Source organism: Dryobates pubescens, chromosome 15 (genome assembly GCF_014839835.1).
Source record: "Dryobates pubescens isolate bDryPub1 chromosome 15, bDryPub1.pri, whole genome shotgun sequence".
Classification (NCBI taxonomy): domain Eukaryota; kingdom Metazoa; phylum Chordata; class Aves; order Piciformes; family Picidae; genus Dryobates; species Dryobates pubescens.
Genome location: NC_071626.1, coordinates 5,848,146 through 5,864,810, shown reverse-complemented (window position 1 = coordinate 5,864,810; position 16,665 = coordinate 5,848,146). Strand labels below are relative to the sequence as shown.

The window sequence follows — 16,665 nt, the reverse complement described above, 5'->3', positions numbered from 1 at the left end:
TGGAATGTGCTGCCCAGGGAGGTGGTGGAGTCACCATCACTGGAGGTGTTTAGGAGGAGACTGGATGGGGTGCTTGGTACCATGGTTTAGTTGATTAGATAGTGTTGGATGATAGGTTGGACTCAATGATCTCAAAGGTCTCTTCCAACCTGGTCTGGTCTGGTCTGGTCTGGTCTGGTCTATTCTATTCTATTCTATTCTATTCTATTCTATTCTATTCTATTCTATTCTATTGTTCTTAGTTCCCTCCAAAATGCACTGTTTACATCCAGCCTCTGATATTAGCCTAGTTCCTGCCTTAAACAACATTTTCATGGACAAAAGGGGCCACCAGTGCTTGGGGCTCAGTCAGCCACCTTTCACCTTCTGCTCAAAGTGTATTTGAAAGTTAAAACAACTTCCTGCCCTCTCAAGTAACAACAGAAAAAAACATGACCAAAACCCAACCAAACAAATAAAATCCCAATCTCCACCCCCCCCCCCCAAAAAAAAGAGAGAAAAATAAGAAAAACAGTTGTGTAGCCTCCTTGCTAGTCCAAGCCGTGTAACTCCATGGGTAGAGGAAAGCTCTCCTTGGCATTTTTTTTTCCCCACTGCTTGTTGTAGAGGCCCTTGTGAGGGTCAGATCATCTGCTCAGAGATTTCACCTCCTTCTTGGAAAATCCACTGCCTTGGCTTCACCGGGGTGCTGTGCTCACGCTGCAGGGATGGATGGGGAGGTGGTTGTCTCTGGGTGATTTCTTCTGCCTTTCTTCTCCCTCCCCAAGCCCCCCAGAGTGGATTGATTTTTATCTATTTTTTTTTTTCATGGCCAGATGAAAGGTTTGTTTGTTTGTTTTGAAGGTGACAAGTGTTTTATGTGAATTCTGGCTGCTCTCAAATGCCAAAACCCAGCTGGGCTTTGAGTTCCACAGAATAACCGCTGACACCTAATGAGCCTCTAATAAGTGCTTCTCTCTCCTGTCTTGTCACTTAAATAAATAAATTACTGAAAGTTGAGGGTGGTGGGAGGGGTGGAGGGGTGTTGAATTGCAGTGGAATGAAGCTTTTCTGTTTATCCACCAAGGTAGGTACACTACTAAGAACAGTCCTGCAAGCTTCCCACACACCCACATTGCCTCTGCCATCAAGTCAATGTGTCTCAGCCCCGGCCTGGAGGGCTTTCTTTGAGGATCGTGTGGGAAAGTTGCTTCTAAAGCCCACTTAGTTTCTTGCCCTCTCAGCTTCAGCTGCCAGCCAAGGTGCTAATTAGTGTCAGCTGTGATGGGGAGGGATTGAGAACAAAGGCAAGACTTTGTTAGTTGAAAGCATAGATGATGTTCAGGGTTTTTTTGATTTTTGTGGAATTTTTGCAAGGAATGGTCTACCATGGGTGTGCTACATGTATCATCCCTTCAGGGAATGGGGTAGCTTCAAAACAACTCCTATTCATGGCATTAGGTACAAAGCAACTGAGGCTCACCTCCCTTTTCTGACTGCTGAAGAGAGAGCCTCTGTTTTATTAAGAAATGGTAAATGAAAAGATCTAAATATATGGCAATATATGGAAAAAGAGGTTAAAAAAGGTTAAAAAAAGATCATATCCACTCTTTGATTTTCTTATTCATGTGTCAGAAACACAGAGCAGTTCCTTGTTTCTAGCTAAGGGATGTAACCAAGTCATCATGAAAGGACAGAGCAGGTATTTCAGTAAGGCCTTAGTAGGGAATGCTGTTAGCAAACACCTCTGTATGATGATCTCCTGCGAAGATGTTCCTGGAAATGCAGACAATCTCCCTCCTTAGTTGCATGTCTCCTGGAAGAACTCAGTCCTGACCAGGAATGGGCAATCTTTTTCCATAAAAGGAGTTATTCCTGAATGAAATTAAGCCTGACTAAAATGAATCTGTTTGATGAATGGCACTGAAATCTAACAAAGACAGACTTCTGAAAAAATAAAAGAAGTTCCATAGTGACCTTTTTAAGTGAAGTATTTCAATTTCTCGGTTTCAAAATGACATTTGTTTTGGCATTTGCCTATATTTCTCCTCCTTTTCAGTAGGAAAGAAAAGTAAATCTCATCTTTAATGTGACTAGTCAGCTGAAGTCAACATTGCAGGAGGCTGTTCCTGTTGTTTGGCTGAGATAGTTGAAAGACATGGTGCCTGTTCAACTGTGGTGATGGTATCCCCCTGGTCAACCACTCAGTCTCCCAGAGGGTGAGACCATCACAGAGATGAGTCAACCCAAACACCTTTCTTGTTCTCCACTTCCTCCTGGTTTGAATCCACTTAGTCAGAGCCCTCTCTCCAGAAATGTCCTCAACTTACGTGAGCTATGAGCTTGGACACTCCAGTGCAGGACTTCCTGCTCAGGCCTGCAGGAGCTGTGATTGATGCGGAGAGATGGAGCAGCTGGGAATCTTCTGTGTTTTGTGTCTCCACAGGTGGGGAAGTGGAAGGAAAAAAAGCTGCAGATGAAGTACTATGTGTGGCCCCGCTTTGAGCTGTACCCTGACTCTGAGGAACGCGAGGACGATCACCTAAGTATTGTGACCTTGGAAGAGGCTCCGTTCGTCATTGTGGAGAACGTGGATCCCCTCAGCGGCACCTGCATGAGGAACACGGTCCCCTGCCAAAAACGCATAGTGACTGAGTATGCATCCCTGCCTCTTTCTCCTCCTGTTGAGCTTTCTCTTTCAGCAGAACACAGAGAGTCTTTTGGGCCTATACCATCATACCCTGATAATTCTTTTAGGAAAGCTTACCTCAGTTTGCCCAGCCTGGCCCGTGTCCATTCGTGACTAATCCCTTTGGGCAAATCATCCTGGTGTATCCCTTCACCTTCCAGCACAGACAACACGAATGAAGTTCTACCCATGATACTGTGGGAGGGGGAGGGCATATTGACAACAGAGAGGAATTAAGAGAGTTTTCTCCATTTTTTTAACCCATTATTGTTGTGATGATTCAGGAACAAAACCGATGAGGAGCCAGATTACATGAAGAAATGTTGCAAGGGGTTCTGCATTGACATCCTCAAGAAAATCTCAAAGTCTGTCAAGTTTACCTATGACCTCTACTTGGTGACTAATGGCAAGCATGGGAAAAAGATCAATGGGACGTGGAATGGAATGATTGGAGAGGTCAGCAGCAAAGGGCGAGGGCATGGAGGGCTTCATCCATGGGTGGGGTGACATGGGTCAGGTCTGGTCTCCTATCATTATTGGTCCTCCTCCCAGGGTAGGGACAGAGGTGACTCAATACAAATGATTGGTCTGGATTCTTTCTAGGCTCTGAGTGAATTAATCTGCTCTGACACTCTGTCACTCTGACCATGACTTACCTTTCCTATTTGACAATTAATTATTGTCCTCTGTAGTGTCACAAATTTGGCCTTCACAGTCACAGAAAGAGGGTGATATCCATGCACCAGAGAGGCTGCAGCCTAGATTATGCTTCAAGCATATATAAGGTGCATAAAGAATGAAATAAGACTTTGCAGTGTTAAAGGGAGGATAAAGCAAGGACAGAAAAATGAGATAAGGTGTCTTCTCAGTGGATGAAGTGTTTATCCCAAGACTTCTGCAGATTTATATTTTATACACATACCAGCTTTGAGGGGAAGATTAATGTCTATGGATTTCCTGAAAGAGGAAAGTGTCCTGATGAAAGATTAGGAAGGAGAGATGATGGAAACAATACAGGGAATGGGACTACAGGAGTAAAAGGGCTGTGTGGAAAAGCAAGAAGGTGAGAAAGGGCTTGGCTGTGGTGCCTTGGATTTGTGCGTGACTTTTTCTTTTCCTTCCACCAGGTTGTCACCAAAAGGGCCTATATGGCTGTGGGGTCCCTCACCATTAATGAGGAGCGTTCTGAAGTGGTGGATTTCTCGGTGCCCTTCATCGAGACGGGAATCAGTGTCATGGTGTCACGTAGCAATGGAACTGTCTCACCTTCTGCCTTCTTAGGTATCTTTTAATCTAAAACTGAAGCTTCACCCAGTGTTCATCAAAAAAAAAAGTAAAATAGGTGAAGGTTGCTTGCAATTCTTAGCCTGAAAGTTCCTTTTTGGAAGTACCTGTGGGACGGGTATATAAAAATAAACTGTGAGGTTTTAGTTCTAAATCCCAAGCAGGCAAAATCCAGGCAAATGCAAACAGGCACTGCCTAGGAGCTCAAAGACTGTTTTCAGCAGCTGTATGCCTAGTTCCAGCAAAGAATGGGATCACTCAGTGTTGCCATCTACTCTACAGCACATAGCTTCCCAGTGACCCGACTAATAGCATGTTCAAGGCCAAGAAAATTGATTCCAACCTTCTAGCTGGTATGCCATAGTACTTAGTGATAACAATTAGCAATAAATCATTGCACTTTGAGAGACATTATTTGCAAAGAAGGCATTAACTCGGCTCTTTCTTGACAGGGGAACTGGTAGAAGCTAGAGATCTAATAGAGCTTTTCAAGAAGAGTTGAGCCATCACTTCTGTGCTGACACTGTGTCTTCCAATAAAGTGATTTCTAATGTCCTTCAGCAGTGGAGGGTGATTAGAGAATGCAGAGATGATACTACATTTCCCCAAGACATTCATGTCTTCTTAGTATCTACTATTTGGCTTTATGAAATGCTTTATGATGCAGCAAACACAGTATATGAGTTATATAATTACTGTCTGCTCTCTGCCAGCATCCTGAGAACATTCACAAACAGAAATAGCTTTATATGGGTAAAGAATTTTTTTTTCCTAGCTTCTTCAAGTAGAATTTCCATGACTACTCACTCTTCAGGAGCTTTTGCCTTTAGCCAAGCCCAGGTGTGTTGCTGGGGTATGTAAAAGCAATGGTAGAGTTAACTCTGAAATTTCAAATTGCAGTTTAACTGCAAGCAGCAATGTTTGCTGCAGTCCAGAGCGAACATAGGAGTGTCTTTAATCTGGTTCAGTCTCATCTTTATCTGTTCAGGCTTAGAGAAGAAGAAAACCTGGCAGAGATCAAACACTTGCAGAATGTGGATGTTGAAATTTCTAGAATGAGCCAGTGTTCCCATTGCTACACGAATGGAAGAGCTGAAAAAGCTGCTAGCATTATGGCTGAACCTCAGACATTTAGAAATGCTCTTTGGCTTGATAGCATCTTGGAAGTTGGGTGCCTGCCTGAAACCCTGCCAGTTCTGCCTGATTTTCCCCACTCTCTCCAGATGGTGCTGGAGGACTTCCTGGGAACAATCTTTTATCAATGCATTTTATTTTATCAATGCATGGCACAATGGCTGCATGTAGTTCCAGATGGAGCCATGTGTCATAAATGTAACAGTAAGAAGGAATGCAGTCATTGCAGAGACAGAAACTGAACTTCTCCAGTTCAAGAAGGGTTCCAGACTCAAGCTGAAAGCTTTGTTGCAGCTTAGGTTTGTCGCCAGCTTAGTTTGCCCCATGGTCTCCCTGGGGTGCTCTGGAGAGCCGAGGTGGTGAGGGAGGGGTGAGGTGGTGTAGCAAAGCTTTCACCATGGTTTTTCTCTTCCTTTCCAGAGCCTTTCAGTGCTGATGTATGGGTGATGATGTTTGTGATGCTGCTTATCATCTCTGCAGTGGCCGTCTTCGTCTTTGAGTACTTCAGCCCTGTGGGCTATAATCGGTGCCTTGCTGATGGCAGAGGTAAGGGGAGTCCCTCCTTGCCATGATCCTCCCTCATTTCCAATCCCAGCTTCTTTGTTGGGGTGTTTCCTTTTCTTTGACCATGATGCAAATCCAGCCTGCTCTGAGCATTCTGTTCAGACTAAAAAAGGCAAGAATGGAAGTGGAAAAAAGGTTTCTAAAGAGAGCAGATGTGTATAATGGATAATTTGCTTGGCTTGGGAGATGGAGCTGTGTCTCCTTTCATCTCTAAAGCATGAACCAGCTCCATTTTTTTTCTCATCAAGGGAAAATGTGTCCCAGTAGCTGGTGCTGGCAGTGCCCATGGTGCTGTGCTCTGTGAGGCAATGAGAGTGCTGTCAATCTCCATCCCCCTGGAGAGCAAGCCACTCTGCCAGCTTCCCAGCATAGTGCTATGTCCTCCAGACTCCACATCTGTCACCTGGACCTGTCCCTCCCCTACTTGGCTCTCTGGCTTACTAAGGCTGACTGAGAAAGTGGGAAGCTCATTTCCCTGTAAGTGAGTGATGGATTATTTTGCAAGAGCAGGAAAGATGAGAACAAGTGAGTGACCTATTTCTGTGGTATTAATCTTCAGAAGACAACCTGATGAGTTAAAGAGAGGATAGACAGACAGTCTAAGAGATCCTTTTTTCCCTTATTGGCATGAAGACAATTAGCAAGTTGAGCCTTCTGTCATCTCCATATCTTTACCCCCTGATGAATCAGCCCTTCAAACCTTTCTGGGTATATTGGTCTGTTCAGAGTAGTGGGAGAGAGACAGTTATTGGAAAATGCACTCATTTGCTCCCCAGTCTAGTGCTTTGAGTGAATTTATGTCATCAAATTAGAGAGGAGTGAAAAAAAAGGTGTCAATGAGAATGCAGACAGAACCACATGTATGGTGGAGAGCTTTTCTCTTCACATGGAGCTGTGGAGGGCCTTTATGGCAACTGATCCTAACCACATGGAGCTGTAGACAAAAGTAAATACCATTAAACCCATGAGTCTCTTGAGAGATATTAATGCAGATATGGAACTGGAAGCAATTCTCAGTGCAGGTGTGCAGCTGTGCAGTTATTAAGTTAGTCAAACTGCAGCTGCAAGTATCAATATTTCTGAGTAATTATGAAGAGCACTGCATGATCAGGAAGATATTATCCCTGATAGATGTAATGTGAAGATGTAGAAATCTGCTACAGAGACTGCAATGCTTGTTAGGTAATGAACCCTCTGGCTAATGTTAGTTTGACTCCATTTGAACTAGTCTATGACATTATATCCCTGCATCCCACACTGGCATTTCCTCTTTATGGACACCAGTATTTTCTCTCCTGGTTCAGGTGGATATGCCTTGATCTAGCCCCTAAACAATGGGTTGTTATTTCTGTACTCAAAGTTGCAGAGTTCAGTAGAATCCCAGGTCACTGATCTGGATCTGAGGCTGCCCTTGCTGTCTTGGCATGTGGCTGAAAAAGTAACTGTGAAAGCACAGAGGGTGATCAGTAGAGAGAGGATGGTTTCATGAGGGAACTTCTCAGGATTTCCTTACACCTATCAGTTCCCACTGATGATTTACAGGCCTTGCACCTGTGTGTCTTAAGGCACGTCAGACAGGGAGGGTTATAAAGCTATCGCTCCATCATGTAAAGAAACAAGGACTGCCAAACCATGCTCCTTACAGCAACTTTGTCTCCCTGGCACCTAGAGGTTCCAGTTTTGCCAGGTGATGATTCTGCTTTGGGCTTGGTGTGTAGTTCCCATGGTGCAAAACGAGCCTCTTGCATCTTTCAGTTGTATGTAGAGTAACACAGGGCTTTCAGATGATCTGTTATTCACTGCTCAGGGGTTTTCAGAGGAGTGTCAGAGCTTCCTTCTCAATAAAATACCCTGCTGGAGGCAACCTTAACAGGCAGCAGCATTAGGCATCAGTCAGCTTATTCAAGGGAGGAGATAAAACACAGGATGCTAACCCACAAGATTGAAGAGCCAGGTTGGCACCATTGGGAAAGGAACAGCCCCTTGAACTGTGCCAGATGCCTCTCTGAGAGGGTCTTCTCAGTGTCTGAATCAGGATCCTTGCATCTGCACTCTCCCTGACAAGTCCTCTTGTGCTCAGGCTGGGCAAATTTTACTTTGGATTCCCACTAATGGAACCAACTTATGCTGGGGATATGAGACTGATAGGGAAGATTTCACGAGTTTAAGGCCCATGAGCACACATGAAGGTCATGTTTTGCACTGCTGTATGCTAGGAGTTCAAGGACTACATCACTGTTAAACAGCTGAAAAAGACAAGAGAATTTTTCTGAGCAAACTATTTCTGGTGACATTTGAACAGAAATGAAATGTGTGGACTTTCAGTTACTCAAATGAGATGCAAAAAGAAACCCTTGCATAAGGTTTCAGCAGAAATCTTTGAGACAACGAATATGGAAGCCCCAGGATGTTTTATAAAAGTCATTTTCCAGGGCTGCACTTTGCTGAGGTACGGTGTCATGAGCACAGGGGAGTGCAGCTGTGAATGTTCATCTCACGTGTGAGAATAGATCCTGCTCTTAACTCTGAAGTCAGGATGCATATGTGCATAGAAATGCAGACCATTTACTCTGAGATGCTCACTGTGGGATCATATTTCTTAATCACTCCAGAGCCAGGAGGTCCCTCTTTCACCATTGGCAAAGCTATCTGGTTGCTGTGGGGGCTGGTGTTCAACAACTCTGTGCCAGTGCAGAATCCCAAGGGTACCACTAGCAAGATCATGGTGTCGGTGTGGGCCTTCTTCGCTGTCATCTTTCTGGCCAGCTACACTGCCAACTTGGCTGCCTTCATGATCCAAGAGGAATACGTGGACCAGGTGTCTGGCTTGAGCGACAAAAAGGTAATGGATCCACCCAAACCACCAAAGCAGCCTTTGCCACAAAAGAGGTTGCTCTATCTTCTCCTTTACCTTTGCTGCTGGGAAAGCGTTCGGTGTTTTTCAGCCACATCATAGCTTTAGTGCCTAGTTTAAATAGCACAACTGCTCTTTGTTGGTATTCAGTTATACTTTCACATGTTTTAAACTCTCCAGGAACAGATTACAAATAGAACTGAGCAGTGCTTGCTTGCATGATCCCAAACCACACCTCGACTGTCAGAAAAGAAACGAGCTAATGGAGCTTTGGAGACAAGGTGTATGCTGGCTGTAACCTGGTTTTTCAGGATGAGATCATTTGTCTGGGCAGGAGGGCTGGCCATTAGGCTAGCAAATATGAGCTGTTAGTTAGTTCTGGGAATAAATTCTTCCCATGGGGGTAAATCAGTGTGGGTTTGATGAGTTTCTATTGCTTGCATTCGAAGAAAAATGTTGGGGTTTTGGAGGCCTTTGGAAGCTTAGCACTAGAAATTGTTTCTTGTTCAGAGTGTGTTCCACTGCCTTGTTTACATGCACTGCATTCTGTCCTCACAGAGCATTTGCTTGTGCTGGCCTCTGCACACTGAAGATTTTGAAGAGGTTGCTCATGCATGCAGGGGAGCACTGGCAGGCTCTTGAGGGTCTGAAGCTTTGCACTGTGCTTTATTTTTGTATTGCAGTGAGGTTACTCACAAGGAATTGAGTGTTGTGAGGCTCTATTGCCCATGCTGAATTTGTTGCTCAATCACTGGGGCTGCTTAATTGGTCATTCCATTATAAAGCAACCAAGCAGCAACAGGTTCCACACACTGCTCTCGGGGGTAGATGCAACAAGAGGACTGCAAGTGGCAGCTTGCTGCTGCTGGAGTGGTTATAGTTACTGCCTTTTGTGTCACCTGTGATAGTCTATAAATAAATGAATTGTGGCCAGACCCACTGTGTATACACTGCCCTGTGCAGCAGCATGGAAATTCTGTGGTGGATTAATTTTAAGTTGTTTTTTTCCCCCCCTTTTGTTGTTTTCTCTTTTCCTGGAATTAAATATGACAATCCACACAGAAGTGTTCCTGTTATTTGTTTTAGTTTCAGCTTCAGTTTGTTTCACTATGTCTCCACATCTGAAGTGTGCTGTGTTGAAGAGGGAGTGGAGGGGAGGATGCTTTTCTGCCAGGTAGAAGTTGTTGTGGAGACTCTTTAGAAGCTGTGGTCTCTCTCAGACTGAAAGACTTTGTTCACAACCAGCCAGCCCTATCAGCGTTAACATTAGTTTGTCACCATTAGGTTTTCAACTGTCTGAGCTAAATGGGATAGTTCATAGCTGTGATCTATTGTTTCAGGCTGTGCCTGGGCTCACAGAGAGCCACACTTTCATTCTCACGTTTTTCAAGACATTCTTCATACCTGCAGAGATATGTGCATGAAATACCAAGTGAAGGCAGCAACTCCTGGAGCTTCACAGAGCCTTTGGACCCAAGTTTCTGGGCCTATTTTAGTAGATTTCACTGTGGGGCTGCTTGTGTGGATTGGATTGAGGTCATTTTCTTCTACTTTTCTTTGCCAACAGACCTGTGTTTGCTTTTGCTGTCCTAAAGCGTTATGTGCGTTGTTTTGGGGGAAGAGGAAGGGCACAGTACACACTTGGATCGTTGCAGGGTGCTTCAAACAGAGCTGCTAGTGCAAGTACAACGTTTGGGTAAAATTCCAATCTACCAGGGCACCTGGAAACAGATGAAAATTGGGTGGTAAAAACTGAAGGCCAGCTGCTGCCTCTGAAGAGTAAAGACATGTGAATGAGGTTGATCTACTGAGCTAATGTGCCTCAAGGATTTCCACTCTCAGAACATGCATAAGGCCTTGCAGAGTTTGAAAGCAGCCATTCAGGCATCTGACAGGCTGCTTCAAGATGCCCTTGTTTGGGAGGAATTAACTCTTCTGAAAATTGTCTTTTCCCTCTTCTGAAGTCCACATGCTGCTTGCAGCTCACACACTCCCTCAATGAGCTGCTTGGACAGGATGCAGGGTACAGCCACATCCAGGGCAGGTGGAGGTGTGCTGTGCTCCACCTCACTTTTGCAGCTGGGTTAAATTGGCCATTTCAGACTTTCAAAGGAGTCAGTCACTGACCAAAGCCAGGCAGCCAAGAGAAATGACTATAGCTTCCAGTTTGTTCTATCTCCAATGGGTGATCTAGTGTCCACAGCAGAAGTGAGGCAGATCAACCTTCTGGCCTGCTACATGAGCTGGCAAGGGCAACTGTGTCCAGCTCAAGGTGTCAGCAGAGAATGTAATCCAAGCCAACAGGCAAAGAACTAAGTTATTTTAAGGGATATTGTTCCTACTTTCTAGACCCAGATCTGCTTGCAAATGTTTTTGTAAGCATGACAGTACCTGGGGAAGGTGTCCCACCGGCACTGTACAGCGGCCAAAATGCCAGATGCACTCACAAAATCCATTACTGTGTGTGCCTGGGGAACATTTGTCAAGGTCAGGCTGGCTACACCCTGCGACAGCCACCCTCAGGGTCTCCTTGGACCCTCTTACTTGGGTCTTGCCTGGGGATTGCTGCTCCAAGAGTCGCCTACAGATGCTGACATGCTGCTTCCCCAGAAATCTGGGCTGGAACACTTTAGCTATCTAAAGACTTGGATGGTACTTTAGCCATACCCAAGCATGTACTCCCTAATGACATGCAAGACAATGACTAATGTCATGCCCCCACTGTGCTATGTGGGTGCTTGAGCAGGCCTGTCTGAGCTGGGCTGGAGTGGATCCTTTTCTGCCAGGGTAATAGGTTGGACTGAGGGTGGTGGGAGGCTCCCTGTAATGAGCTTTGTGACCTCTGCCACTCTCTCTCTGGCCCAGGTAATGCTTACCCTGCTGAGTGCCACCACTTGTGCTCAGCTGGTCCAAAACTAGTGCCACAGCTGACCTAGGAACCCACCTCATGCTGGCTCTTAATTCTCCCATGTTAATCCCAGTAGCTGCTAAATCATACTTCCGGCTGCAGCTTTGAACGCCAGTGCAGCTGTAGGCATTTGAGGGAGGAGAAACCCACTCATCTCTGGGAGCAGCACTGGCCCCGTGAGTTCTGCAGGCAAAAGCCTGTTCTGACAGCATCTCCCTTCCAGCTCTTTGTGCTCTCAGCATGCTGAACCACTCTCCTTGTGCACAGATGCTAATCCTGCACCCGCTGACTCCACTTTGTGTGGAGAAACAGCTGGATGTGGTCCTGGCAGGGGCAGAGCCATGCTGGGCAGGTCTGCTCTCTGGCCAGAGTTCTGTCCCTCACTGACAGTACCAGCAGGGCTGCATCCATCTGGGGTCCACGTTGGGGGCTGCTATAACCCTGACCTCCTGTGAAAGTCCTGCTGGTTAGTCCTATGAAGACAGACTGAGAGAGTTGTGGCTATTCAGTCTGGAGAAGAGAAGGCTCTGAGGAGACCTTATTGTGTCCTTCCAGTATCTGAAGGGGGCTACAAGAAAGCTGGGGAGGGACTTTTTAGGGTGTCAGGTAATGATAAGACTAGGGGGAACGGAACAAAACTAGAAGTGGGTAGATTCAGATTGGATGTTAGGAAGAAGTTCTTCACCATGAGGGTGGCAAGACACTGGAACAAGTTGCCCAGGGAGGTGATAGAAGCTCCATCCCTGGAGGTTTTTAAGGCCAGGCTGGATGCTGGATCTGAGCAACCTGATGCAGTGTGAGGTGTCCCTGCCAATGGCAGGGTGGGGTTGGAACTGGATGATCCTTGAGGTCCCTTCCAACCCTAACAATTCTATGGTTCTCTGGCCTGTGGCAGAATGGTGCAGTCAGCTCCCGGGTTTGGATTCTGTAATCAGGAGAGGTTAACCCAATTTCCAATAACAGGAGAGCTTCAGACACGTTAGAGGAACAAGTGCCTGCGGTACTTCAGTCTAACGAAGGCAATAAATCCAGGGAAGATTATATAAGATGAACTAATGAGTGAAATAATCTGATAGCTCTATGTAATTTTCATTCATTTTGCAGTAGTAACAGAATAAAAAAAAACCCCAGCAAATGTGGCCAGCCAGCAGGGCAATGAAATAAAACTATTTAGAAAGCAGTGGGTTAAGAATACTAATTAAAAGAAAATAGTGTCCTTGCCTATAAATTAGTTGGAAATGCCAGAGAAGCTAATGAAGTAGCAAGATGGTCATTTTGTAGATCACATGGAAAGGAGAGGAGTGGATTTCTGCAGGCTTGCAAATTAATAGAGCTTGCTGAAGCTTCACACACACGTGTCTGACTTACCTGCTTTTTCAGGTGGCAATGCAACACTGAGGCAAAGGGCCTGTGTCTGTGCAGCATAGGTCAGCTGTTGGGGTTTTTTTTTACAACAGATAGGTTTTTGGAGTTAAAACTGGCCAAATTTTTACTGGGGAAAAAAAAAAAAACCAACCACAATCCAGGAGATCATAAGAGAGCAGAGGAAAATTCTGGCGTTTGCCTAAGTAGCTTATTTTAATATACTTGGAACACATTAATTTTTGATTTATTTTAGACATGTGTTTTTGACTTGTCCCACCTGGAGTACTGCAGCCAGTTCTGGAGCCCCTATTACAAGAGGGATATGGACATGCTGGAAGGTGTCCAGAGAAGGGCCACGAGGATGCTCAGAGGGCTCAAGCACCTCTTCTGTGAGGACAGACTGAAAGAGTTGGGGCTGGGAGAAGAGAAGGCTCCAAAGTGACCTAATTGTGGCCTTCCACTATCTGAAGGGGGCCTACAAGAAGGCTGGGGAGAGACTTCTTAGGATATCAGGGAGTGATAGGATGAGGGGGAATGGAATGAAGCTGGAGGTGGGGAGATTCAGACTGGACATGAGGAAGAAGTTCTTCACCATGAGTGGTGAAGCCCTGGAATGGGTTGTCCAGGGAGGTGGTTGAGGCCCCATCCCTGGAGGTGTTTAAGGCCAGGCTGGATGAGGCTCTGGCCAGCCTGATCTAGTGTGAGGTGTCCCTGCCCATGGCAGGGGGGTTGGAACTAGGTGATCCTTGTGGTCCCTTCCAACACCTGGCTGATTCTATGAGTTTCTAAAGTCACTGATCATAAAATTGGCCTATATTAAAAAAAAAAAAACCAAAAAACATAAAGATTTTTTCCCCCTGTAACAATAGAAAGGGACAGAAGGAGATAATTGGAAGACAAACCAACACACGTTCTTTTGAGGTGAAGGAAACGTTTCCTTTTGATACGAAGCAAAAGCCTCGCTGAAAAAACCTGCAAAGAACCTGCTGTATTTCTGCAGTAATAGATGCCTGGTCATAAAACTGGAGAATGAATGATTTCCCACACTGTGCTCTGTGGCACATTAAATCTAATTTAGATGAGGATCCAAAATATGCAGAACACTTAAGCAGGTGCTTAAGTTTGCGCTCATGAGTGGAGACTGTAAAGTCAACAGACTGTTCTTCACAGGATTGAAGTGAAATGCTTTACTGAGCTTGCAGCTTTTGTGCCACAAATACCTGCTCTGGAGAAGTCTAAGAGAAATGCTAAGCAGGTGTATCTGTCAGCTAGGCATTTTCCAAGGGGACCAAAAGCAGGGTCAGTCTTGTACCTTGCAAGGTCTTTAAGGAGAAGATTGTCTAAGTGGATAGCTTGGAGGCAGCACAGGTCATCCATGGGACTCTGCACTGTACTGTGAAGAGATATTTGTCTTTCATTTGACTTTCACATGTTTCTGTGTCATACAAAAGAAGTTTCATGTGCATGTCCAAAGTCAGAAAATCTGCAGACCTTTCAACAGTGATATGAATTAGCCAGACAGAAGTTAGACCATGCTACTTCCAACTCTGCCCTCTTGTGAGTAAACTAGAACCTTTTAAAAAATGCAGAGTCTGCTGCAGCTTACTTCACCAGCAAAACACAAGACCCAAAACCTTAAACCTTAGAATCATAGAACTACAGAATGGCTTAGGTTGGAGGTGACTTTAGAGATCATCTACTCCAGCCTCCCTGCTATGGGTAGAGATGCCTCTCAGCTGGACTAGGTTGCTCAAGGCCTCATCCAAACTGGCCTTGAATGCCTCCAGGAAGGGGGCAGCCACAACCTCCCTGGGTAATGTGTTCCAGTGTCTCTCCACCCTCATACTGAAGAACTTCTTCCTAAGATCCAGTCTAAACCTGCTTTCCCTCTCCCTAAAACCATTCCCCCTTGTCCTACTGATAATCACCTTTATGAAAGCCATGGTTTAATCATGAGGTCTGTGGTGAAAGGTTGGACTTGATGATCTTTGAGGTTTCTTCCAACCTTGGTGATTCTGTGATTCTGTGGAAAGTCCCTCTCCATCCTTCCTGTAGGTTCCCTTCAGGTATTGGAAGGCAGTATAAGGTTCCCATCAGAGCCTTCTCCAGGCTGAACAACCCCAGGTCCCTCAGCCTATCCTCATAGCAGAGGTGCTCCATCCCTTGGATCATCTTTGTGGCACTCTTCTGAACTCACTCCAACAGTTCTAAGTCCTTCTCATGCTGGGGACACCACAACTGGATGCAGTGTAGGGTAGTTGAATTTCTTTAGTGGCCTCAAGCTGCAACAGGGTAGGTTTAGGCTGGACATAAGGACTATTTTTTTCACAGAGTGGTCAAACATTGGAATGGGCTGCCCAGGGAGGTGGCTGAGTCACCAACCCTGGATGTGTTTAATGGTTATTTTAGATGTGGTGTTTGGGGATATGGTTTAGGGGTGAACTTTGTGGAGCAGGCTTATCAGTTGGACTTGACAATCCTGAGCTATTAAAGTACCTACAGCATATCGTGTGTTAGTGATAGATCTTTTTAACTGGTAACTTACATTTATTGCTTCCATAAAAATGAGTGCAGGTAATTTGTCACAGTGGTAGCTGGGTAGGTTTATCTCAGATTTAGTCATTTTGCACTCTTTGGGTTGGCACAATTTTTAGGCTTTCTGAGATCCAGGGAACAAACCTCTGTGCCTGTGTGCTAGGAAGTGATTCAGTAATTTTTAAAGCTATAGATGTTTAAAGTCAGTGGGTTTTAAGCATGCTTTTTTTTTCCCCCCTTTGCTTCAGTCCTACTTTCTTTGTCATTTTCCCTCTTCTTATTAAGCTCAGCGCTGTGTAGCGCAGAGATGCAAGGAGGCTGTGATACACTTTAGCCTTGACTCAGTCTCTCAGGATTCTCTTCTCTGTTGATCTGGAGGGTTTTAATGGCAGTAAAAACTTGTAATGGGACTTTTCAGGATCAGTGGCAGTTATAAGGCAGTTTAGTTGAGAATGTAGAGAGGTAAAATAGAAGAGAAGGGGATACTCTGAGTCAGACCATAGCTTTAATTGATCATTACTGGAAAGGGAGAAAGGTAACCCTGTGGGCTTTGCTGATGGCACAGATGGGAGTCACTGAATGATGGATACTAGTTATGAAGCCATGGCATGGACCTTAGTTTGCCACTTTGCATTCCCCTCCAACCCTACCCCACTGCACTGTTGTCCTGGCCTTTCCTAAGCCTTGATCCTTACTTTTCATCTTCCTTTTAACTGTCTCTTGGAGCTAACCCTTTGGAGGCTCTGGACAAATTTGGTTGCTTCTGTACTAATTGTTTGGCAGTCTGGAAAAAGCCATCTATGGAGAGTTATGTAAGTAGAAGGTTGGGAGGGGGGGAGCAATAGACTGTCCTGCTTCTCACATCAGTATAAGTCAGTGGAGAGGGAAGCAATGAATATTTTTATTTATTATTTATATGGTGCCAGAAATGTACTTGGCACTCTGCAGTCAAATAAAAGACAATGACCCTGCCACCAGGATTTGGGAGCCTGAGAGATGAGAACTGACCTCCTTCATCTGAATGCTGAGGGTTGATTTGCTGGTGGGAAGAGGATGGGAGGAAGAAATCTATAGAATGAAAAAAAACCCCACTGCAGCAGCCCCTCTCTGCACTTCCATTATTCATGCCTAGTGACCATGACATTTGAAGTTATGTGTACATGAATTTACTTGATAAATATTTGGCAGGTTGTAACTTCCTATTTTCCCAGGCATTTTTACTTCACCTGGTGGAAAGAAGCCCTTTTCTTTTCCCAGGCCTTTGGCTAATCAAACTTTCTCTGAGTCTTGGTGGCACCTAAGGCTTGCTTGCTTCAGGTATACCTGCTCAGTGCCCCAGGACTCACAAGGGAG

General features: G+C 45.1%; 1 protein-coding gene across 1 annotated transcript in view; it reads left to right on the top strand.

Annotated features, from left to right (window-relative positions):
* GRIN2B (glutamate ionotropic receptor NMDA type subunit 2B) overlaps nucleotides 1-16,665 on the top strand; it is a 214,178-nt gene that overhangs the window by 179,594 nt on the left and 17,919 nt on the right. The window contains exons 5-9 of the mRNA XM_009902433.2: nucleotides 2,426-2,634; nucleotides 2,953-3,124; nucleotides 3,796-3,949; nucleotides 5,507-5,632; nucleotides 8,263-8,492. Of these exons, the coding sequence (XP_009900735.2) occupies nucleotides 2,426-2,634; nucleotides 2,953-3,124; nucleotides 3,796-3,949; nucleotides 5,507-5,632; nucleotides 8,263-8,492 (891 nt within the window). The remainder of the gene's footprint in view (nucleotides 1-2,425; nucleotides 2,635-2,952; nucleotides 3,125-3,795; nucleotides 3,950-5,506; nucleotides 5,633-8,262; nucleotides 8,493-16,665) is intronic.